Source organism: Acomys russatus, chromosome 25, assembly GCF_903995435.1.
Source record: "Acomys russatus chromosome 25, mAcoRus1.1, whole genome shotgun sequence".
Classification (NCBI taxonomy): domain Eukaryota; kingdom Metazoa; phylum Chordata; class Mammalia; order Rodentia; family Muridae; genus Acomys; species Acomys russatus.
In genome coordinates this window covers 41,457,508-41,482,255 of record NC_067161.1, presented here as the reverse complement: position 1 = coordinate 41,482,255, position 24,748 = coordinate 41,457,508, and the positions used below count along the sequence as shown (strand labels likewise).

The 24,748-nt window shown below is 45.7% G+C and overlaps 1 protein-coding gene across 1 annotated transcript; it reads right to left on the bottom strand.

Annotated features, from left to right (window-relative positions):
- Nucleotides 1–702: 702 nt before the first annotated feature.
- Alkbh5 (alkB homolog 5, RNA demethylase) lies at nucleotides 703–24,745 on the bottom strand. Its single transcript, XM_051167317.1, has 4 exons — nucleotides 23,840–24,745; nucleotides 14,468–14,548; nucleotides 2,865–3,020; nucleotides 703–1,680 (listed from the first exon to the last, which is right to left on the bottom strand). Exons 1-4 carry the CDS (start codon nucleotides 24,610–24,612, stop codon nucleotides 1,503–1,505), a joined length of 1,188 nt encoding a protein of 395 aa, XP_051023274.1. The 5' UTR covers nucleotides 24,613–24,745; the 3' UTR covers nucleotides 703–1,502.
- Between the last annotated feature and the right edge of the window lie 3 nt (nucleotides 24,746–24,748).

The window sequence follows — 24,748 nt, the reverse complement described above, 5'->3', positions numbered from 1 at the left end:
ACTACAAATCATTTTGGGGAAAAGAGCAGTTTAAAAAAAAAAAAAAAAAAAAAAAAAAAACCAGAACCAAAAAAAAAAAAAAGCAAAAAAAAAAAAAAAAAAAAAAAAAACCCCAAAACCCAAAACCACAGAAGACCCGCAACTGCTTTAGTTATGCAGTCTCAACTTGATGGCTCCACACGGGCAAAGGATTTCTGACCCCCAAGAAGGACTTCCTGATGGCTGGTTGCTCCCACATCTTTGAAGCCACTGAGGCCTGAGAGGCAGGCCTCTGTGCACCGCTAGAGTGGTGGTAGCATGGCTGCTCCAAAGGCCTCTGTTTTTGGCAGGCCCAGTCTTGGCCTAGCTGGCAAAGTCACTTAATGAATGTGGATCAGCAAAACCCCACAGCCTTCCAGGATCTAAACAAGCGGAAACTGTCAAAGACGTTGCTGTTCTGGCTTTTTCTTTCTATTATTTTCAGAAGTTCCTTCCCCAGCACCCAGGCCCCTGAGGCAGAGGAAGTACTAACCCAATATACAGGTCTGACTTCTGGCCTTGGACATATGCTACAGGTGGACCTTCTTAGATGATGTGGGAAAAGATGGAGAAAGGAAAAGGAGAAAGCCAAGAGACTAAAGGGAAGGAAACATCTCAGAACAAACAAAACAAACAAACAAAAAACAAAGCTCTACCACACACCCCAAGTTCCCATAACTAGACTGGAAGCAAATCAGTTCCTCTAGCTAGAAACAATTCCTACAAATGACCCACTGCAGCAAGTCTAACTGCTCCATACAACCACACTCACATGGCTAAAAGGAGCAACCCAGCAAATAGGCATGCTCTTGGCAAAAGAGGTCAGGACCACTGTGCTAGTCCCTTGACCACCCAGGACTGGTGGGCAGAACAAGCCAGAGGGCATGCAGTAAGCCTGGGGACTCAGATATGGGATGGCAGGGGCTGGCACTGTTTAAGCCCCATACCCAGCCCACCTGAATAGTGGGGAATAGGGCATTTGCATGAGCTCCCAGAGCCTGGACAGCAGGTGAGATGTTGGGGCAGCAGGCCCAATGCAGGGCCTGTGTAACTCCAAGAGACCTCATCCAAGCATGAGCATCAGTGGAAGAAAAGGCTGGCAAAAGAAAAGACTGTTTAAAACACTGCAAAGATTTACATTTAAAGCCCAAACAAGAATTCCTTAACCAGAACATTTAGTGTGTTTAAATAGCCTTAGCCTGATGAAGTTCCACTTGAAGACAGGTGTCCTCACTGTCTCTACTGGCTACTCTGCTAAGAGCTTTCCCCTACAGAAGCTTACAGCCTTTCCCATCAAGGAGGAAAGCCAAGAACATAAGAACTCAATTTTTTGCCAATTCTGTTCTTTAGCCTTAATGGGTAACAAAGCAAGGAAAACGTATATAGGACCAAAATAACAAACAAACAAAGAAAAACACTCAAACAAAACAGAAGATGGGGCAGCTACATCAGGATTAGCCAGAGTCCCAGAAGGGCATGCGGCCTCAGTGTCTTCGCATCTTCACCTTGCGGGTGGGGCTGCTGGCTGCCTCTGGGCAATCTTCTGAGGACTCATAGGACTTGCGCCAATAGTTCTCAGAGCTAAAGCTCCCCCTCCGCCTGTGTGAGGGCAGAAGCACAGACCTCCGATTTTCTTCTTTGTCCATCTCCAGGATACGGGGCCTGCAAACAATGGGACAAGCTGTTACTTGAGAAGCCAGGAAGGAACTGGTCTTGCCACCACTGAAGGGGACTCAGAAGGCCCTGTCCTTGAATTGGGCTGCTTTGCTCTGCAGGTCCTAATGGAGACACACTAATAGCAGTGGGGCCTGCCCACTAAGTGACAGTGACCAGGCCTTGTCTTGGGGGTGTCTCTTCACCGTATAGAGTCTGCTTAATTCTGACTTGGTGGCCAGTACTGTGTCAGGTGTTCTAGGCTTTCCTTCTCTCAGGTCCTGCCATACACCTTACCTCTACTTACCTCCTCCTCTCCTGCTCCTATCACCCCTTCAAAGCTAGTCTCTGAAACCACTGTGCTCTTTTCTGCCTCAAAACCTCAGCTCTTTCAGTACCTCCTTTTCCTAGAATGCTCCTTCCACACAGAGTTCTCATCCTTCTGGGTGTCATTATAAATGCTACCCTTCCAGAAACCCTCTCCAAGAGATCCTCAGTTCACTTCTAAGTGCCAAGAAGCAAACAAGCCTTCCCCCCACCCCCGTCTTTTTGAGATAGGGTTTCTCTGTGTAGCCTTGGCTGTCTTAGAGTCCACTCTGTAGACCATGCTGACCTCAAAATCAGAAATTTGCACACCTCTGCCTGCTCGAATTAAAGGCATGCACCACCACTGCCTGGCTCCAAGATACAACACCTAAGTATAAACCTACAAGTGTGTCCAGATTAAGACTGAACATGGCTAGCTGTGGAGAGCCATGACATTTTCCATTTCTTTTCTTTCTTTCTTTTTTTAGATTTATTATATACAGTTTTTGCCTGCATGTACATCTGTGCGCCAGAAGAGGGCAGCAGATCCCATTACAGATGGTTGTGAGCCACCATGTGGTTGCTGGGAATTGAACTCAGGACCTCTCGGAAGAAGAGACAGTGCTCTTAATTAACCTCTGAGCCATCTCTCCAGCCCCAACATTTTCCATTTCTTAGACTTCTGCTGAACCCCTTCCTCTAAGGGGCAATAAATATGCACTGGCTGGGTGTCTTGTCTGTTGTGTGCTGTGTGTGTGTTCCACCAATGCCACTTTCCCCAAGGAAAAAAAGACAAGGTTTTAAAGTAAAGGACAACCCAGGTTCCTAACCAGCCCTCACACAGACCATCAGTTACTCTGCTAGCCTGTAGTGAGGCTTCTAAGTACCTGTGGGCAGCATCAGGGTCTGCCTTTCGGTGGGACCTTTTGGGTTTCAGCGCAGGGTCTCTGTTGTTTCCTGACAAGCGATCTGAAGTATAGTTGGGTGGCAATGTGGAGCTGCTCAACGACTTTGTTTCCAACCGCGGTGCATCTAATCTTGTCCTGCAAAGGAAACACACATACGTGGTCTCAAAATGGCCTCTGGTAAGGTCATAAGCCCCATCAGAACCGATCTATTTCCAGTAAAGACATACTTGGCCTGCAGGCCAGCAGTCTATGTTCTGCACTTTGGTCTCTTCATGGTTCAAGTAGAGATTAATCTAGTGATTTCCAGAAAAATCACCTTCAGGCCTCAAAGTGGAGACTGGGAGTAACTTGACATACAATGATTAGGATTTGCTATGCATGCAGACAGACCCCAGAGCACTCTCAGCCACAGAAGGCAGCATTTCTCAACCCAGTTAGCATTTCTCAACCCAGTTAGACTTCCAGTTTCTCTGGGAGCATCTACCCAACCTGCCAGTGAATTGTGGTCATGCGCCAATGGCTGCTCTCATCCCTGCAGCAATACAAACACAGGGAGGGTTTGCCCTAGGACTCTAGAGATGGAGGAAAGCAGAACCACCATACTTTCTTGAAGACCAAGTGGCAGAGCAGGGAACGGAGAAGCCTAGCCTACTCCACACCCCTGCCACAACCTAGCTGTGGCCCTCTGGGGAATGCTAGACAAGCAGAGTCCAAAAGGGCTTCCTTTTATTTACTGGGGGGGGGGGGGGGGGGGGGGGCGCGACGGACGGACACACACACCTTTTAAAAATTATGTATATGTGTGTCCATGAAGGCCAAAGAAGTTGGATCACCTGGAGTTGGAGCTACAGGTGGTTTTGAGCCTCCTGACATGGGCACCGGGAATTGAATTCAGGTTATCTGGAAAAGCAGTGCATGCTTAACCACTGAGCATCTCTCTAGCTGCTCCCCCAACCCAAGGGCTTTTGAAATTTTGCTCTGTGTGTGTGTGTGTATGTTGTGATGCATGACTTTAATTCAAAACCTAAGAGGCAGAAACAGAGGCAGGCAGATCTCTGAGTTGGAGACCAGCCAGGCCAAACAATGAGACTCTGTCTTTTTTGGGTGTGGGGGGGGGGGGGGGGGGGGGATTGAGACAGGGTTTCTCTGTATAGCCTTGGCTGTCCTGGACTCACTTTGTAGACCAGGCTGGCCTTGAACTCACAGCGATCCACCTGCTTCTGCCTCCCGAGTGCTGGGATTGAAGGCATGTGCCACCATGCCCTATTCAAGACCCTGTCTTTTTTTTCCTAAGATTTATTTATTATTTATACAATATTCTGCCTGCATGTGTGCCTGCCGGCCAGATCTCATTACAAATAGTTGTGAGCCACCACATGGTTGCTGGGAATTGAACTTGGAACCTCTGGAAGAGCAGAAGGTGCTCTTAACCTCTGAGCCATCTCTCCAGCCCAAGACCCTGTCGAAAGAAAGAAAGAAAGAAAGAAAGAAAGAAAGAAAGAAAGAAAGAAAGGAAGGAAGGAAGGAAAAGAAAAGAAAAGAAAAGAAACACAAGTGCAAATTTTAAGAAACACATTTCCCAGTAAAGGCAAAACATAAAGGGACAGAAAAGTGATGATTTGCCTAGCAGGGCTGAGCTAGGGGCTCAGTTTAATTCTGTGGTAGAGAGCTTGTCTAGCACTTGCAAAGTCTTGGGCTCAATAACCAGCACAAGAGGAAGAAGAAAGAAGGTAAGCAGACAGAGTCCTTATGAAAGGAGACAGCCAGCCTGAAGACTGCCACTCCCAGAGCTGCAACCCTTTTATCAGGACAAAACAAATCAGACCAAGGTACAGATCAGACTGGAACAGAGAAGATGGTCAAGGGTACACGAGTCAACATGGACTGGGGTATTAGCTCAAAGAGTTAAAATGCTTGCCAGACAAGCAAGAGGAACAGAGTTCAGATCTCCTGGTGTATATAAATGCCAGGTAGGTATAGTACCTCACCTGGAACCACAGCTTCGGAAATGATCTCTGGAGCAAGACGGTTAGAAAGATGCCATTCTCACAAGCTCTCAGTTTAATTGAGACAACTGATCAATGAATACAATAGGGACCAGAAAGAAGGCTTGGGGGTTAAAAGTACTTTTCCAGAGGACCTTGGTTTGGTTCCCAGCACCCATATGGCAGCTTAGAACTGTCTAACTCTACTCCAGTGGTTCTCAACCTGTGGCTCACAAGCCCTTTAATAAATCTCTATCTCCAAAAATACCTATGTAAAGTTTGTAACAGCAAAATTACAGCTATGAAGTAGTAAAGAAAATAATGTTATGGTTGGGGTCATCACAACATAGGGACCTGTATTAAAGGGAAGGTTGAGAACCACTGCTCTAGTCCCAGGCATCTGATGCCTTCTTTTGGCATGTGGCCACCAGGTGCAGGCAAAATATCAATATGTGTAAAAATAAAAACAAATTTAAAAATGAGCAAGCTGGTACAGTGGTGCATGCCTGTAATCCCAGCACTCAGGGAGGCAGAGGCAGGTGGATCTCTGTGAGTTCAAGGCCAGCTTGGTCTACAAAGTAACAGTCCAGGATAGCCAAGGCTACACAGAGAAACTCTGAACCCTGTCTTGAAAAACCAAAAAAAGAAGAGTAAAATAGAGATGATAGAAGATTCCCAATATCAACTCTGGGTCTCCAATGTGTACCCCAACACACATGCACATATACCACAAACACAAGGAAAAGAACAGAACAACAAAACAACATCCAACACATTCACACGTAGACTGTGGGTAAGGAATGGATAGACTTGTCCAGGGCCCCTCTTATGTTCCTTAACCACTCGTTTAACAACACGCAGAGAAGCTGCTGAAGGTAGGAACAATACTAAACCAGAGGTCAGATCCCTGGCTTCAGTCGCACAAGGCCTCTAGCAGAGAGAGGTAGTACTTACTCACTGTGGTGGAGCAGAGATGCCTAGGGCCAGCACCACAGTTCTGGGAGACAGGAAACCAGCCTATATTCACTATGTTCCAGAGGTAGCAAGTGTCTCTGTGGGGCAATAGCTTAGGCATGGTCACAGCTAGGGAAACCAGGATTTAACCACTCATACTTTCCTGCGGAACAGCAGAGTGTACTCCCCACACCCACCCTCTGTTCATCTATACATTTAACTAGGACCTCTGGCTCCAGTGGTAAAATAAGCCTTTCAACTTAGGCTCCTACAACCTGTCATGTGTGAACCCCACATCCCGTTGCTTTTGGTGGCTTCCTATTGCCACCCAGGTTTCTACCAATTTCTACCTCATTTCTAATCTGTTCCAACATAAGGTATGCCTTAGAGCCTGCCTTCCTTCTCTGTGGTGCCATGAATAGATCCATGGCCTCATACAAACTAAGCAAGCCTTTAACATGGAGCTACATCCCTAGCCCAAAGAGCACCTCTCTGCCAAACTGCCTCAGCCCCGAGACCCTTCTGCTCCTGAGTAAGGCCCAACCACTTGAGTACTTCCTGCATGTCTCTGAAATGTCATTCTTGACTTGCCCCTCCCTGGTGAGCATTCCGTAGCTAACTTTCCCAGAGGACACAGATAGGAGATCACCTGGGCTGGGTATAGCTCAGTGGCCCACTCAAACCACCACCAAATATAACCATCCTTGTAGGCCCAGTTTTTTTAACCAATATATTTTATTATGAATTTATTAACCAAGCATACGTCACTTATAACCTAACTAACCTAAACGATAGGCAAAGAGGATTAAAGAATAACAAAACTGTAAGGATATCAGTTCCCAGGAACGATTCTCCTAGCGTAAAAGCAGGATTTCTTCTGCTGGAACCTGGAGTAACCAGAACCTGGAACCTCAGCAGGAGCCCTGAGCTCCGAAGCCTTATCTCGAGCAGTTCTCTCTAGGAGCATCTCAAAGAGGAGCAATGAACAGCCAAAATTATTCTAAGTCTCCAAAGGCCCCGCCTCTAGTTTTGGGCTCATTTATGTATCTCCTCCCAGAGTCTGTCCATGGATCTTTCAGCTGGCAACAATCAACCTCCGCACGAGGCAGTTTGTCTTCTAGAAGATTAACTTCACCTGTTCTCACAAGACCACTCCAATCCTACACTTAGGATCATAACAAAAACATGTTTATCTCTCCTTCAAATTCTCCTAGCACCAACACATAGAACCTAGAACATACTAATGGTAGCTAACTTTTGGTAAACGGATCTCTAGCTATTTCTTCCCTAGTGCTTCAGAATATTCGTAAGACCTACTTTATCAAAAGCAACCTATTTATACTGCCTTGTCTCACTTCACCTATTTCAGCTGGTTAGTTCAATGAACAGTGTCATCTCAGGAATTCAAGTGTAGACAGACCCAGTGCAGTCCTGAAAGCTCTCCAGAGGTGCAAATGCTAATCTAAGCTTTCTTACCACCCCATAAGCTGCACTAGTGAGTCTCCCACACTTCCTGGCCTTCCAGCCACTGAACATACCATTTCTGTCTAGCCAGTAGTTTCTAGCTCTGAAAGCCAGATGTGTCAAGCCTTCTCTGATTCTCCCACTAAGAGGAATGCAATTAATTTTTATTTCTTTCTAGTGGGCCCTCCAGGAACATATTCTGTGCTTTCTATCAGTGTGTCCTTTGCTTTGTGCTGTAATGGCAAGCAAAAATAGAACTAGGAGTGTCTTATGGTGCCTATCCTGGATGCCTATATACAATAAAAACCTGGTGACAAGCCAGAAATCCCGGCTCAAAAATCATCCCAAGCAGCTCACATCCTGCCTGAGTCCCTTCCACAGCTCACACCTCCTATTCTTCGGGTTAATATGTGAACACGTGCAGCAAGCCAGGTCCTCCAAGGAGTATGATGACTGACATCCAGGGACACTGCTGGATACAGGAACTTTTAAAGACATGCTACTATTTATTCCCTCTCACTGTCAAGATAGTGGACTCTCCCCAGTATTATAATTCTCTCTCTCTCCCACCTCTTCCCCTCCCCAGGGTCTCTATGCTGACAGGTCTGGAATTTGCTATGTAGATTAGGTTGGCCTCAAACTCAAGAGCCTGCTTCCCACACTACAACCCTCTTAGTTAATTAATTATTCTGGTTTTTCAAGACAGGGTTTCTCTGTGCAGCCCTGACTGTCCTGGAACTCTGTAGACCATGCTGGCCTTGAACTCAAGAGATGCATTTGCCTCTTCTTCCCAAGTGCTAAAATGAAAGGTATGAACCATCAATGCCCAGTTAAGTGTTTTTTGTTTGTCTTAGTATTTTATTTTTATTACCTATATGTGTATTTTGCCTGATTATAAGTATATGCTGAGGCCAGGCGTGGTGGCACACACCTTTAATCCCAGCACTCTGGAGGCAGAGGCAGGCAGATCGCTGTGAGTTCGAGGCCAACCAGGTCTACAAAGTGAGTCCAGGACAGCCAAGGCTACACAGAGACTCTGTCTCAGAGAATGCAGAAGAGGACATTAATCTCCTTGAACTGGTATCACAGATGGTTATGAGCCGTCACGTAAGTGCTAAAAACAATCAAGTTCCTCTGGAAGCTGTTTCTCAGAGCCTTTTTTTTTTTTTTTGTTAATTCTTAGTGTGGTAACATGCATCTTTCTTTAAAAAAGATACTTAATTTTTAATGTATATGAGTGCTTTATCTGCATGAATACCTGCATGCCAGAAGAGAGCATCAGATCTCACTATAGAAAATGATTAAGAGTCACCAGGTGATAGCTGGGAATTGAACTCAGGACCCCTGAAGAGCAGGTGACACTCTTAACCTGATGAGTCATCTCTTCAGCCTGAATGCACCTTTCTGTTTTGTTTTTTGAGACAGTTTCTCTGTGTAACAACCCTGGCTGTCCTGGAACTCTTTGTAGACCAGGCTGGCCTCAACCTCACAGAGATCCAGGCGGCATGCACCTTAATCTCAGAACTCAGGAGACAGAGAAGGGAAGGGTCTTTACAAGTTGGAGGCCAGCCTGGTCAGCAAGAGCTACACAGTGAAGACTGTCTCAAGACAAATTTGTGTGTGTGTATGCATGCATGTGGACATGTGTGTAACTTCATGTAGAAGACTATGGAGGCAGGCTGGAGAGATGGCTCAGAGGTTAAGAGCACTGACTGTTCTTCCAGAAGTCCTGAGTTCAGTTCCCAGCAACCACATGGTGGCTCACAACCACCTGTAATGTGATCTGATGCCCTCTTCTGGCCTGAGGTGTACATGTAGACCACTGTATAAATAATCAATAAATCTTGAGCCGGGCGTGGTGGTGCATGCCTTTAATCCCAGCACTCGGGAGGCAGAGGGAGGCGGATCGCTGTGAGTTCAAGGCCAGCCTGGTCTACAAAGTGAGTCCAGGATGGCCAAGGCTACACAGAGAAACCCTGTCTCAGAATAATCAATAAATCTTAAAAAAAAAAAAAAAAAAAAAAAAAAAAAAAAAAAAAGGCTATGGAGGCTGTAAGAATGTGTTGGAAAGCCGGGCGTGGTGGTGTACGCCTTCAATCCCAGCACTCCGCTGTGAGCTGGAGACCCACCTGGTCTATCAAGGGAGTTCAGGACAGCCAAGGCTATCACAGAGAAACTTTGTCTCAAAAAACAAACAAAAATGTGTTGGAGTCCCTTAAACTGAATTATAGGGAGTTAAGAGTTGCCCAGACTGATTCTAGAAAGTGAACTCAGTTCTGGAAGAGCAGCAAGTGTTTTTTTTTTTTTTGTATTGGTTTTTCGAGACAGGGTTTCTCTGTGTAGCCTTGGCTGTCCTGGGCTAGCTTTGTAGACCAGACTGGCCTCGTAATCACAATGATCCGCCTGCCTCTGCCTCCCGAGGGCTGGGATTAAAGGTGTGCACGACCACGTCCGGCTGCCCGGCTTATTTCTAATTTAAGTACCCACCCCAGTGACACATGTTCTGGGAGGTAGGTGAAGGCAAGCCCTAGAGTACCCCACTGTGCAAACCACTAAGCCAGGAGGCTTAGGTTCAAGATCTCACTCAACCACCTACTATGATGACAAACAAACTGGTTTGTAGTCTGAGGGTTTTACTTCCTTCAAAGGAGCCACATTTTGTTCAGCCAAGCACATGGCAGAGATCCATCTACATCTCTTCAGGATCTTGTCAGCTGACTGATTTGAGCCGGTGTTAGAACTACCAGGTCCTGTTGTGCGGTGGTTGCGCATGCCTTTAATCCCAGCACTCGGATCACTGGAGTTCGAAGCCAGCCTGGTCTACAAAGCAAGTCCAGGACAGCCAAAGGTAACACAGAGAGACCCTGTCTCAAAACCCTGCCCCACCCCAAAAAGAACTCCCAGGTCCTCCCTCTGTAGTTTATGCCATCTTTATCTAAACTTTAGGCAATACTGACTCTAACCCCTGCATATAAGGAACAGGGCAGATTCAATGTCCAGACTCTACTCACTAGAACTTGGGTCTTACCAAAAGACATCAAATCACCAGGTACTACAAGCCATGCCTGATCTCTAAGTAATATCTGGATGCTCAAGTTAGGAGGCTTTCACTACCTCATTTCATCCTTTTATAAGACAAGTCCAAACAGCTATTCTAAAACTACTCTTTGGCATTCCAAAATTACTCTCCACTAATCAACTGATGTCTCATTTGGCTGGGTGGCAAACTAGGCACCAGATACATCCTCAACTATTCCTGAATATGAATTTGGAAATTCACAATTGCCATGTATATGGGCTGTGCAGCCTAAAGAGGGGTGGTGTGCTGAAGGGCTACAGGTATGCAAGGTGCCCTGAATGTAAACACCTGGGCCTTGAAGGATGGCTAGGGTGACCAGTGTGTATATGTAGGAACTGGAGAGTGGCGATGTGGACATGAGCATATGTTAGAAAAGTGTTCTAGGCCAGCACTGTGGCGCACGCCTGTAATCCCAACACTTGGGAGGCGGAGGCAGAGGCAGGCAGATTGCCATGAGTTCAAGGCCAGTCTGGGCCACAAAGTCCAGGACAACAAGAGAAAGGCTGTCTCAAAAAGCCAAAGTGCTTCTAACAAAAGTCGTCTTGCTACAGAACCAGGTCAGAAGTTCCTGATGCACTGGGGCTGTGGGTACTTCAAGGTAGAGTAAAATAAAGGGAACTGCAAGAGAGTTCAGAGCAGCCAAGGGTGTCTTGAAAAACTGAAAGAATTTCACTCCTTAGGCAAGACATCAATGTCAATCCTTGGATTACTCTGGGTTAGCTGATGTTCACTATCAATGGTGCAAGTTGTATTCATAGTATATACCATTGGTATGTGGTAAAAACGGCACTTGGCTTCTGTGATCTTTTTCATAAAAATATAAGCCTAGTCCAAGTATAAGAAAAATCAGGCCACAGAGAAACCCTGTCTTGAAAAACCAAAATCAGGCAAATCCCACTGCAACAGTCTATAAAATACCCAGCCGATCAAGACTGAGAAACTGTTCTAGCCAAGTAAAGTAACATGACAACTAGATGCAACACAGGATGCACCTTGGATGAGAACAAGGACACATGAAAAAAATTAAGTACACCTAGTTGTGATGGTTAATCTCAATAATCATTTTATTGATTCCTGAGAGATAAGCCTTTGGACATTGAAGTTTATAGAAGATTATCTTGATTAGGTTGAGCTGGGAAGGCCTGCCCACTGTGGGCGGCACCATTCCCTGGGCTAAAGATACTGGACTGTATAAAGACAAAAGTGAGCTGAACATAGCATTCATTATTTTCTGCTTGCTTACTCTATATGAAATGTGACCAGCTACCTGAAGTTTATATCCTGGAACTGTGAGACAAAATAAATTCTAAGTTACCTTTGTCAGAAACGTTTACCACAGAAACAGGAAAATTAACTACAATACTAGGTAAATCTAAAACTAAGGATGATGGTGAATGGCTCCCAAAGCCCCAGGCAGGCTAACAAATACTTTATCACTGGGCTACATTTCCAGCCACAATTGATTTCTTTTCTTTTGTTGTTTGTTTTTAGAGAAAGGGTCTTGCTATAATGCCAAGCTGGCCCCAATTCCTGGGTCCCAGTGACTCTTTTTTTTTTTTTTTTTTGAGACAGGGTTTCTCTGCGTTAGCCTTGGTTGTCCTGAACTCACTTTGTAGACTAGGCTGGCCTCAAACTCACAGCGATCCACCAGCCTCTGCCTCCCAAGTGCTGGGATTAAAGGCGTGCGCCACTACACCCAGCGTCCCAGTGACTCTTGCCTCAGACTTGCAAGAAGCTGAGATGACAGGCACATGCCTAGCTACTACTATATCTGTCTATCTCTCTGTGCTGGGAGTTTAACTCAGGACCCTGATTACCAGGTAAACACTCTACCACTGAGCTATATCCCAAGCCCAGCATTCTTTTTACTTTAAGACAGACAGGGTCTCAGCTAGCCCTGGATGCTCCCTATAGTCCAGTGACATCCTATACTTATACTCTTCCTTCTTCAGCATTAGTCTTTTAACTGCACAAATATACCACACTAAATTGAAGACATATATCGTCAATAGCGGAAACGAAATAGAGGGCACGTGGGAACTCTAACGGTTTCACGATGTTCTACACATCAAAAACTATCAAAAAACAAAAAACCAAACCCAGTGTATAAAGTTTTCCTAGTTCTACCTATGTCATGAGTCCCTTTGTAGACCAGGCTGGCCTTGAACTCACAGTCATCTGACTGCCTCTACCTCTCTAAATGTTAGGATTACAAGCATGCGCCACCATGTACTTTGTATGCATTTTTAAATTTTGTTGCAAGCCAAGCCTGTTGACTGTAATCCCAGCATTCAGGAAGGCAGAAGCAGGTGGATCACTGTGAGTTTGAGGCCAGGGTGGTCTACCAAGGGAGTCCAGGACAGTCAAGGATACACAGAGAAACCTTGTCTCAAAGGAAAAAAAGAAAGAACGAACGAACTAACAAAGGAAAAGGCAAGCAAAGCAAGCCCACTGTACAGGCTCAGATTATGCTTGGTAGGATGTATATTGTTTGCTTTGTTTGTTTTTTTACTGGAATCTGATGCCCTCTTATGGCATGCAAGTGGACATACTGGTAGAGGATTCATATATGTTTAAAAAGGGGGTGGGGATGGGGACTGGAGAGATGCTGGCTGCTCTCCCAGATTTCCTGAATTCAATTCCCAGCAACCACACAGTGGCTCACAAGCATCTGTTGCCCTTTTCTGCCCTGCAGGTGTACTGAATGGCAGAGCACTATATTCATAATCAAATCTTAAAAAAAAAAAAAAAAAAGATAGGGTCTCTCATCATGGTGGCATATACTTTTAATCCCAGAACTTCAGAAATAGAGGCTGGTGGATCTCTAAGAGTTCAAGACCAGCCTGGTCTACATAATGAATTTGAGGCCAGCCAAGACATTATAAAAAGGATTAAAAAACAAAATAAAACCAAAACCAACCAAACAAACAAAAACAAAACCAAGACATGACAGACAAGACAGAAAGAAAACAAGCCAGCCAGCCACTGCCAACCTCATGTGGCCCAGACGGCCTTGAAGCCCTCTCCTACCTCCACTTCTTCAGTGTCAACACTTCAGGAGTGGCTATGTCTAACTTTTCTCTTTTTCCTTCCTTCCCTCCCCCCCCTTCTTTTCTTTTTTATTCTATGACAAGCAAAGTCCCAATCTTTCACCTTAGCCTCCCAAATGCTCAATTAGTTATTAATGAGTGACCATGCCCAGCTAGGACAGGGCAGGTTATAAATGTTAGAATGTCCCCAAGGCCCCTCACCAGAGAGGGGACAGCCACATCTGTGAGCCAGCTAAATACTGCATCCTAACCTCCCACTCTTGTCACCTCTCCTCATTCCTTGCTCCTTCTAGAAGTGAAAGCCTAGGCATTTTAAAAGTAGGCTGCTACAGTAGTCTAAAAATAATCACTGAAAGTGCACGTGACAAATCAAAATAGGGGGTAAAGAAGGGCGGGGGTGGGGGTTGGCTTAGAAAAGTACTCCCCAACTCCCCAAGTCCTGTTTTAAGATTGTGCCCAAAGAGTCTGGAGACAACTCAAGATTAAGAGAAGACACTTGTTCTTTTTCTTTTCTTTCAAGATTTATTTATTTATTACATATACAGTATTCTGCTTGCAAGTACACCTGCACACCAGAAGATGGCATCAGATTTCATTATAGATGGTTGTGAGCCATCATGTGGTTGCTGGGAATTGAACTCAGGACTTCTGGAAGAGCAGACAGTGCTATTAACTGCAGAGCCATCTCTCCAGCCCATAATACAGTGTTCTTGCAGAGGACCTAAGTCTGGTTCTTAGCATCCATGTCTGGTGGCTCACCACTACTCTATGACTCCAGGGGATCTGACTCCCTCTTCTGGACTCCACAGACACATGTACATACACTCACACACAGATACACATATTAAAAATAAAATACATCCTTGAAAGAAGAGAAAAATTGTGTCAATAGATATCAGGAGCATTTTGTTCAATACTGAACTCCCTAAACAGTTTAAGGATGTAAAATAATTCCATAATGACATACCAGAAGTAGAGAGAGGTAAATTCTAAAAGGATCCAGACAGGCCCACAGGTAAGGCAGAGAATGCCAGACGTGAAGGTACTTACTTCCTGAGAATGATGACCGCCCTGCGTTCCTTAATGTCCTGAGGCCGTATGCAGTGAGTGATTTCATCAGCAGCATACCCACTAGAAAGCAACAGAACAAATAACCATAAGAGAGCAGACAACCAAAGTTCATGGGGGACAGGAAAAGGATCATGTCTTATGGTTGCCTTCTGCCTACTATTTGAGAAGTTCATGAAAGGAAAATATCACATTTAAGGTCTAAGAAGTGTCTGCCTAGAAACTATTCAAGGAAAAAACTGGCACAGAAGACTCATTGGTCACTTAACAGTCTGAATTAGGACTCTTCTAGCATAGACTAGAATCCTTTAAGTTTGCAGCTCTTAAGGTCAGGGTATAATTCTGAAGTAAAGCACTTGCTTGGCATGTATGAAGCCCTGGGTGCAATCCCCAGCACAAAAACAAATATAAAAACAAATTCTTTCAGCAACTGGAATGAAGGTGAGAGTCCTTGGTGAAAAGACAGAAAACTGCCCTCACCCATGCATAGAGAGGAAGTGGAGGCACTTACTGACAACACAGAAATACAGGGAAAACTAGGATCATTAAGTCCCAACACAGAACTTTCTTACTTGGAGAAAAAGCTTTCAAAAGCCTCCTCCGGGGAGATTCAAAAACTTACATGATTTTAAAACTGCTTAAAGGCTAACAATTGTGGTCAGGTCACTATCCTCTTCTCACCTGACACTCTTCTGATTTGAAGTTTTGGGAATAATTCTGATTACTGAGCTCCTCACATGTTCTCAATGAGCACCTCCAAGACATCTCTACTAAGCTGCAGAGATGAACACAGCTGGATACCTTCCCAGAAGATACGAGGCCTGATGGAAGAGCTTTCCTTCCAGCTTCCCCATTTAGGACTCCCAGCTGCCCCTGAGCATACACCTTTTCCTCATGGCTGCTGATCAAGCTACTTCTCCTGTGTAGATGTACAGGTAACACATGCCTCACTAACTGAAAAACAAAACATCTGGGAATGACTCTGTAAGGGCATGGCTGCCCCAAGAACAATGCTGGATTCAAAAGCCAGTAAGAAATACAAAGCCAAACTGTTTCAGGGTCAGTCCTCAGAGGAGTGGCTCTCAATTTCCTAATGCTGCCACCCTGTAAGACAGTTCTTTATGTGTGGTGACCCCCAACCATTACTTTTACTATTACTTTATAACTGTAATTTTGCTTCTGTTATGAATTATAATATAAATACCTATGTTTTCCAGAAAGTCTTAGGTGACCCCTGTGAAAGGGACATACAACCCTAACGGGCAGCGTCCCACAGGTTGAGAAACACTGCTCTAGAACAAAGTGCTTCAGATTTAAAAATCTGATTTAAGCTGGTTGTGGTGGCACACACTTTTTTTTTTCCAAGACAGGGCTTCTCTGTCAGCCTTGGCTGTCCTGGACTCACTCTGTAGACCAGGCTGGCCTTGAACTCACAGAGATCCACCTGCCTCTGCCTCCCAAGTGCTGGGATTGAAGGCCTACACCGCTGGGCCTGGTCTACAGAGTGAGTCCGGACAGGTAGGGATATTGCATACAGAAACCCTGTGCCCAAAACCAAAACAAAACAGAACAAAACTTATTTGAAAATCAGGTTTGATGGTGTATGTCTTTAATCCCAGAACTTGGGAGGCAAAAGCAGGCGGATCTCTGAAAATTCAAGGCCAGACTAGTCTCCACAGCAAGTTCTAGAACAACTAGGACTACATAGAGTTCCCCGTCCCCCAAATTCTGGTTTGAGTCCATGCTGGCGATAGAACAAACCTCTTTATAAATGCCTTACCTATTCCTATCCCCACTTCTAGCTGTTTCTAGATGACCTTTTTTTAGTGTTTTTGTTTGTTTGTTTGTTTGCATGTGTTATCTCCACCAGAGACTATGGACGAGTATCTATAAGCCAATCAAGTTGAAAAATATTAGAGTTTCAAAAAATACTGTTATGTCAAAGGATCTGAGAATTACTATGTCAAAAGACTCACTGACTGAGTACTGAGTAAAGCACCCGCGCTTCACTCTTACGAGACACACCACATAGGAGTTACAGAGGTCTTGGGTTCAGGACTTTATCAGCTACAAGCTTTTTGGTCTGGCTGTCCTGGATGCAGCTCACTATGTAGACTAGTTGTCCTTAAACTCAGTGATCCACCTGCCTCTGTCTCCCAAGTGCTGGGGGCTAAATGTGTGTACCTTCATGTTCTACCTAGCTGTAAGTTTTGTGACCTCTGTTAAGTTGCATGCTGAACAGAAAGCCTTAGTTTCTTCAATGCTGGTAAGGAGAGCAGTAGATTCTCCACTGTTCATTTTGTTATGCTTTATAATGTAGGCACTCATTTCTTTGATCACTATTAAGGACTCGGGATGTTAAAAGGCATACAGATACTGCTTCCTTTCAAGGCAGAACCAAAAGTTAGACCAGTTACATGACTGTACGGGAGCAGTTGGAGGCCTACTTGAGGGTTGAGAATGATACTGCATAACTCTGAGTATGTCAGACCCTCCTACCTAAGAGCCTAAGGATCTGGCACCGCAAGGAGGCCTAGACCACTTCAAGCCAGAGCCTGGGTTCAGCTCCTGCAGAGGAAACACAATCTCAGATCCCCTTCAGAGTTCTACACTAGGGCTTCTTGGCCTTATTTCCAGACTAGGTACTAGCTCTGGGTTCCACTCAAAAAAAAAAAAAAAAAAAAAAAAAAAAAAAAAAAAAAAAAAAAATCCTACTTGCTGCAGGAAGACAGTGAAAATCTCATTCTGCCAGTCTGAAATGTAATATGCCCTGGATCTGGTTCTACCTTTGATGTAAAGGAAAGTTCTACGGCTTTCTACTGCTGTTTTCACAGGGAAAAATAGAGGAAATATACTGGCCTGCTCCTGGGCTGAGCCTCCATGCTTAGCAATGACCATCAAGTAACATAACCTAGCTCTGTCACTCACTAGTATATCCCTTAGAATAATTCAAGGGAGCGCCTCTCTCTTGGTAAAATTTCCCTAAGCCCCCTCCCCAGTTGATTTCCTCCATGCCACCTAGCCACACCATCCCATGATTCTTACTATATTTGGACTACGGAAATTGTGTTTTCCTTGTAAGACAACACTGCACCGTACACAAAAAATTAAGTATGTGCCAATGTTCTACACCAAAGAAGTCTAAACACTTTAAAGCCTCTTTTTTTGTTTTTTTTTTGGTTTTTCGAGACAGGGTTTCTCTGTGTAGCCTTGGCCACCCTGGACTCACTTTGTAGACCAGGCTGGCCTCGAACTCACAGCGATCCGCCTCCCTCTGCCTCCCGAGTGCTGGGATTAAAGGCGTGCACCACCACGCCCGGTGAAGCCTCTATTTTAAAACCAACACAGCTGGACGTGGTGGGGCACGCCTTTAATCCCAGCACTCAGGAGGCAGAGGCAGGCGGATCACTGTGAGTTCGAGGCCAGCCTGGTCTACAAAGCAAGTCCAAGACAGCCTAGGCTACACAGAGATGTCTAAAAAAAACCAAACCAAAACAAAAACAAACAAACAAACAAACCAAACTAAACAAAAATCCCCACACAGATTAGAACAAACTTTTCCTTGAAGGATTGAACACAGGTTAAATAAATCTGGAAAACCATTAATAAGAAAATGTACAAGACTATGCACATCTCCTTTAGGCACAGTCTTAGAGATGGAGCTGCTAAGGCTCATTTCCAAGATGGCCACCATTCCCAACTGTTCCATGTCCTGCCTAGACCAGGACATGGCAAAATAGACAGACAGACAGACAGAAAGAAAAAACGAACTAGACAAGGGAGCCTAATGCCAGGCTCCCTCTGATGGGCTAGTTTCCCTAGGCAGCCCCCTTGAGTCTGCCTCACCACTGTCAGGCTTGTACGGGGAAGAAAAGGGCTGAGGGTGGGGCAGGAGCCACAGATGCACAGGTAGGACTGTGAGCTCAAGTCTCCAGGAAAAGAAATGGCTTAACTTTAAAGAAGTCTTGGGGCTTTGTGGCACAGATACATCCCATTCTAAGTATTGACAGCAGCTCATCTCTTGATACATCTTTAACTAACCTTCAAGAACTCAGCAGTAACAGAGTCCATCTTTTCTAACTCCTCTAAGGCATCACTGGCTTCCTTTTTAGCAAGAGAAAAGCAAGGCCAGTGTGCACATGCCTCCCGATACTCACGGAGCCTCTATACATGTGAATTCTAGGGCTATTTAGTCCTGTCCCCCAACCCCACAAGTAATTTGCTTATGTTCAAACAGCTAAAATAGTAATGCAGAAACTTTCACCAAGTTTGCTATAATCTTTTCATTTTTGGAGGCTGAATGTGGTAAGAAAAAGTGAAAGCAGGTGATGCACACCTGTAATCCCAGCACTCGGGAGGCAAAGGCAGGTCAGCCTAGTCTACAAAACGAGTCCAGGACAGCCAAGATAACACAGAGAAACCCTATCTCAGAAAATCAAAAAGCAAGTGAAAGCAGAAAGCCCATCTGTGTTTCTTGGTAACAAAAGGTTTAATTTGTCATGGGGCCTTGCTGGCCTCATCAAAGAATATGGGAATAAGTACCAGTCTCATGAGACAGGGAGGATTATATCACACAGAAAAGCTGTGCACTAATAGCTTAGGCTAAAATGGCCAGCCAGTCAGCCCTGAGATTTTCATGGCCTGTTTATATTCCTTGCTTGCTCTGAGCTTCCTGCTGAAGACCATGGGTCCCAGCTAGCTGATTCTCCTTTGCTACTTTCTGCCTCGTTTGCCTGGCAACACAGAGGGGAGCAAATTCCATTAACTAACAACCTAGCTGAGGGTGCACAGTTCTGACTGCATCTCATGGTAATAGAAAATTTCAAACAAGAGGCAAGTGAGATGGCTCAGAGGATAAAGGTTCTTTCTGCCAAGACCGACTACCTTAGTTTGATAGTAAGGACCCACGCAGAGAGGACCAACTCCTGAGTTGTTCTTTGACGCACCATGAACACATAAGCACACACACAAATAAATGTTCATAATGAAACAAAATCCAAATAAGAGGTGCAGTCCAGGACTTTTCTGCCCTACTTTCTCAACTATTTTAAGCCACAAAGCTAAATTTTGCTTTCAGTCAGCTAAATAAAATCAGCTATTAGCCCCAAATGGACAGGGATGCCCAATACCCCAATACTTTTAAGCAGAAGAGTAAAAGAGTAAGCTCACTCATATACAATGGATGGCTAGGAGAAGACCTGGTGGCTAAGACCTAGGCCTCTGGGAATGATCACAGAAAACATTTGTAAGCAGTTAGCTTTCTCTGAGTGGCCCTGGCTATCCTCAAACTCCATCTGCAGACCAGGCCAGCCTTGAACTCAGGAAGATCCGCCTGCCTCTGCCTCCTGAATGCTGGGATTAAAGGCATGTGCCACCAACGGCCAGCTTGAGGTGATTATTTTAACTAAAACAATTTAAGCCCTTTTTGTTTTGTTTTGTTTTGTTTTTGTTTTGGTTTTTCGAGACAGGGTCTCTCTGTGTAGCCTTGGCCATCCTGGACTCACTTTGTAGACCAGGCTGGCCTTGAACTCACAGCGATCCGCATGCCTCTGCCTCCCAAGTGCTGGGATTAAAGGCGTGCGCCACCACGCCCGGCTTTGTTTTGTTTTTTTGAGAAAGGGTTTCTCCTAGACTTGCTTTGTAGACCAGGCTGGCCTTGAACTCACAGAGATCCACCTGCCTCTGCCTCCTGAGTGCTGGGATTAAAGGCATGCACCACCACACCCTGCCTTTTTTTTTTTTTTTTTTTTTTAAGAGTCTCTCACTGGTTAAGAAGGCAAGGTTGGGTAAGTGGCTAATGAGTCCTGTCTCCACCTCTCTGGCCCTGGATCACAAGTATGGGCCATCACATCTGGCTTTAAATAAGAAAAAAAAAAGGGGGGGGGGGGATGGAAGATTCCTAGGGAATCAAACTTAGATTCTTATGCTTCTAAGCACTTTGCCAACTGAACTATCTACAGCTCTAAGATGTGCTTTAATCTGTCCTTTTCCCTTTACAGAGCCAGGACAAAGAATGTGGGATGAATTGACATGAAGAAAAGGTTAACACTAGATCCCCAGAAAACAGCAAAAAAAGGGAACGTCCAGGGGCTGGAGAGATGGCTCAGCAGTTAAGAACACTGACTGCTCTTCTAGAGGTGCTGAGTTCAACTCCCAGCAACCACATAGTGGCTCACAACCATCTGTAATGAGATCTGATGCTCTCTTCTGGCCTGCAGGTGTACATGCAGGCAGAACACCACATACACAACAAATAAATTTAAGGGAAAAAAAAAGGGGGGGGGGGGAACACCTCCTTCCAGGCTCAAAATGAGATGGTCACCAACACAGTCAAAACCTGCCAGTTGTTTTGTTTTTGTTTTTTGAGACAGTATCTGGAGCCAAACTCTGACCGCCATAAAGTGTTATTAGTTTCTAATAGATAATAAATAAATAAATAAATAAATAAATAAGAGCATTCCTAGCCTTTAATACTGCAAGGACAGTCCATCCAGAAATGAATTTACAAGCAGCTCCAGGTATCAACAGTAGTTGAGAAACTACTATTATCACCAGGATAACCCTACCAGAATCTCTGATAGGGAATACCACCTGCCTCACAGCAATCATCTTTATTAATGACCGAGGTCTACTGCTATGTAACTCTGCTACTGTGTGCATCCACCACTCTGGCTAATTTCTACTCATTCTTTATGTTCCAGCTTCCTTCCTCCCAAGAACTTCCAATATCTCACAGTGAGTAAGATGTCCCTTTCAAGCTGGGTGTGGTGGCGCCTGCCTGTAATCCCAGCGCTCAGGGAGGACAGCCAAGGCCTCACAGAGAAACCCTGTCCTGAAAAACAAAACAAAAAATGCCCCATTCAGCATGTTTCTCTGATTAGCTTTCTGGATTCTGATGATCCACCTGGTCTAAAGCTTCTACTGAGAATGAACTGTGAAGATTGGAGCCATGTTTCAAGACCAACCAACTCCCTAGCTGCTTTCCCAAGCAGAGCAGGGCCTCACTACGTGGTTGTGTAAACACCTGAGTGCCTATTCTGTACCATGCTGTTAGACACCAAACCATTTAACTAAGACTTCAAAAGTTGGCACTATCTCTGCTGTACAGCTAATACACCTATGAGATCCCAAGGAAGGCTAGCCATGATGGCTTACTCCTGTAATCCTTGCACTCTGGAAGCAGAGGTCATAACAGTGCTGAGTCCAGCCTAGACTACAGGGTGAAACTGTCTCAAATAAATAAAATCCCAAAGCAAAGGAGTGCTGGACTCGAAGCCTGGGGCAGCACTTTTCAGGATGTGGCTGGGCCTCCCACACCAACTCTGGAGCCAAGTCTGAATCCAAGAAGGGACTGGGAAAGCTTTAGGACTTTACTACTGCAAAGAGAAGATGATTTTCCTGATGATGCAATCTTGTTAATCACTAACAGACCTGCATATTGGGAATTTGAAAGTTCTGCTTTTAAATCTAAGAGTGTGACTGTTGGGGGAGTCTCAAAGTGCCTTACGAACTCCCCACTTAAGCAACCAGTCACTGCCAAACTTTTTTGTTTTTGTTTTTTCGAGACAGGGTTTCTCTGTGTAGCCTTGGCCACCCTGGACTCACTTTGTAGACCAGACTGGCCTCGAACTCACAGCAATCTGCCTGCCTCTGCCTCCCGAGTGCTGGGATTAAAGGCGTGCACCACCACGCCCGGCCAAACTTTTATATAACCTAAAAGGTATGCGACCACGAGAAAAAATATCCCACTAGATGACCAAACGTCCTTTATGTGAAATCCTTTGAGCACCAAGAAACTTCAACAAGGGAGACCCCAAAATCTTCCTTACACAACAAGCTCCCTGGAAATTCCTTCTTCTGGGAGGGTAGGTGGATCTTTTTGAGACAATGTCAAACTCACAGCAATCTTACTGCTTCTGCAGGGAAAGTTGAGCATTGACTACCAATTGGAAATCCCTTTTAAGCCTTTTAAGCACATTTTCTCAAGACATCCATCTGGAGCTGAGTGTGGTAACACACACCTGTAATCCCAGCCCTTGGGGAAGCAGAGGCAGAGGGATCACTGGGTTTGAGGCTAGCCTGGTCTACAAATCAAGTCCAGGACAGCCAAGGCTACACAGAGAAAAACCTGTCTCAAAAAAGAAAAAAGAAAAGGAAAAAGATATCTATCTGGAAGCACCATGCATATCTGAAACAGTCAAAAACAGTTGTTATTGTATACTAGGCCTCATTTGGAGGGTTACTGAAGTACATTAACTAGGCTTACCTTTCTCAGGGCTGAAAGAAGACAGCCTCCGGAATAAAATTTCACTTCATTTAAACACCAGCAGTGTTCCAGCAGATGATTTACTCTGCTAGCCTGGGCACTGAGCTAATTCTTAGCAGGACCTGGGGCCCCAACTGGCCAAGAGCCTAAGATGTGGTCACCGAATCACAAGGCCAAACACCAGGTCAACAAACCAGCTGTATTTTGTTTTACTGGATCCCAGTAACAGCTATGGCATTTCTACAAAGTGCCTCAGAGGCCTAAAACTAACGGAGAATTTTAAGAGCGTGCTGCTCTTTATTTCTGGACAAACCACTAAAATATTCAATCCTGAAGAAGTCATTCTTCCTGAGAATGGAGAAAAATCTGTATCAAAAAACAAACCAAAAAAACCTCCAGGGCTTTGCTTTTTCTGTTAAGGAATCCATTACACTTTACTAAACCACAAACAACAGAACAGAGAAAACTTCGATGGACAAACAACAGAACAGAGAAGATAGTTACACATAGATTTCCTTTCTTTTGAAGACATGGAAATGAAGTCCAAAACCGAAAGTGATTTGCTTAAAACCACAAGGAAAATACGAAGCCTTGAGGTCTTCTATCTCTAGGCACCACAGAAAACCCGGCCAGTGCACATCTGTAATCCCAGCACTTGGGAGAGGCCGATGCAGGAGAACCAAACATTCAAGACCATCCTTCTTTGTGCAGAAAGTTGAAGGCTAGCCTGTGCTACTTGAGACACCCCCCCCCTCAAAAAACAAAACGCAGGACAAGCACCACACACACACAAGGCGAACTCCTATGCTAGCCTTCAGAAAATGCTTAGCCTCTCACAAACAGGCTTTCAGATGAATTCTCAGATAAGCTATTATAGCAACTTCAAAGCTGCCTGCAGGTACAGAAATCCATACTGGTTTTATCCTGCTAGGAGCTTTAGGCACAAGCTTCCTATGGTCTGCACGCAAAAAAGATGAGTCAGAGCCATAAAAAGAAGCGAGGTCCCATCAGCTGCGGCTTTCTGGACCCGGCTGGATAGTTTGAGGAGGCAGGGTACAGGGCCAGTCCCCTCCTCCCAGGTGTGTTACCTGAGCACAGTCACACTCCCTCTGCGCACCGGCAGAGAAAGTACAGGTTCCGACACCCGGATGGGCTTGAACTGGAACTTGCAGCCGAAGCAAAGTGCCGAGTCGCTAAAGAAAGACACGGACACGATCGGGCGCTCGAAGATGTGGATGGGGTCGACGTGAGAGACGATGCAGCCGCCGGGCTGGTAGTCGTTGATGACTGCGCTGTTGACGAAGCCCTCCGGGATGACGCGGTGCTCCACCAGCTTCTGGATCACCAGCTGATGCACCCATTCGGGGATCTCATCGACGTCGCCCGGCGGGTAGAGGCGCTCCTGGCCCGGCCCGCGCTTTTGCAGCTGGGCGCCGTACGTGTAGCCCTCCCCGAAGAAGTACTTGTTGCGCAAGGGGGCCCGGTCCACGGTATGCTCGTTGTACAGGCCCTTCTCGGCGCGGGACACCACCTCGTCGATGCGGGCCTCGATCTTGGAGCACTCGTCCTGGCTGAAGAGTCGGATCTGCCGGATGCCGCTTTTCACCTTGCGCGCCTCCTCCTCCTTCTGCGACTGCTGCTCCTCGTAGTCGCTGCGTTCTGGGTCCGAGTCCTCCTGGTACTTCCGTTTGGTGGTCCCGGACACCGGGTAAGGCTCGGCGGCGGCCGCGGCAGCCGCGGCGGCGGCCACGGCGGCGGCTGCAGCCGCGGCGGCCTCCCGGCTGCCCGCCTTGTAGTTGTCCCGGGACGTCATGGACTTGAGCTTCTCACGCAGGTCCGTGTAGCCGCTGGCGGCCGCCATGGCCCCCCGCAACTCAACTCTAGGGTCCTCCGGGGCGACCCGGCATGGCTCTTTGGGGGACGCGCCCAGGGGCCCGGGAGGGGAGCGGACGTCCTCAGTGCCAAGCCCCCATGCGTGGCTCAAGGAACCAGCGGTG

What these genes read in the sequence shown, in the direction of transcription:
- Alkbh5 (XM_051167317.1), bottom strand. Translation starts at nt 24,612, where the DNA reads ATGGCGGCCGCCAGCGGCTACACGGACCTGCGTGAGAAGCTCAAGTCC. An exon ending in GCGGTCATCATTCTCAGGAA is followed by an intron (nt 3,021 to 14,467) that starts GTAAGTACCTTC and finishes TTTCCTTTGCAG; the next exon opens with GACAAGATTAGATGCACCGC. An exon ending in GACCCTGATGCTGCCCACAG is followed by an intron (nt 1,681 to 2,864) that starts GTACTTAGAAGC and finishes CATTGTTTGCAG; the next exon opens with GCCCCGTATCCTGGAGATGG.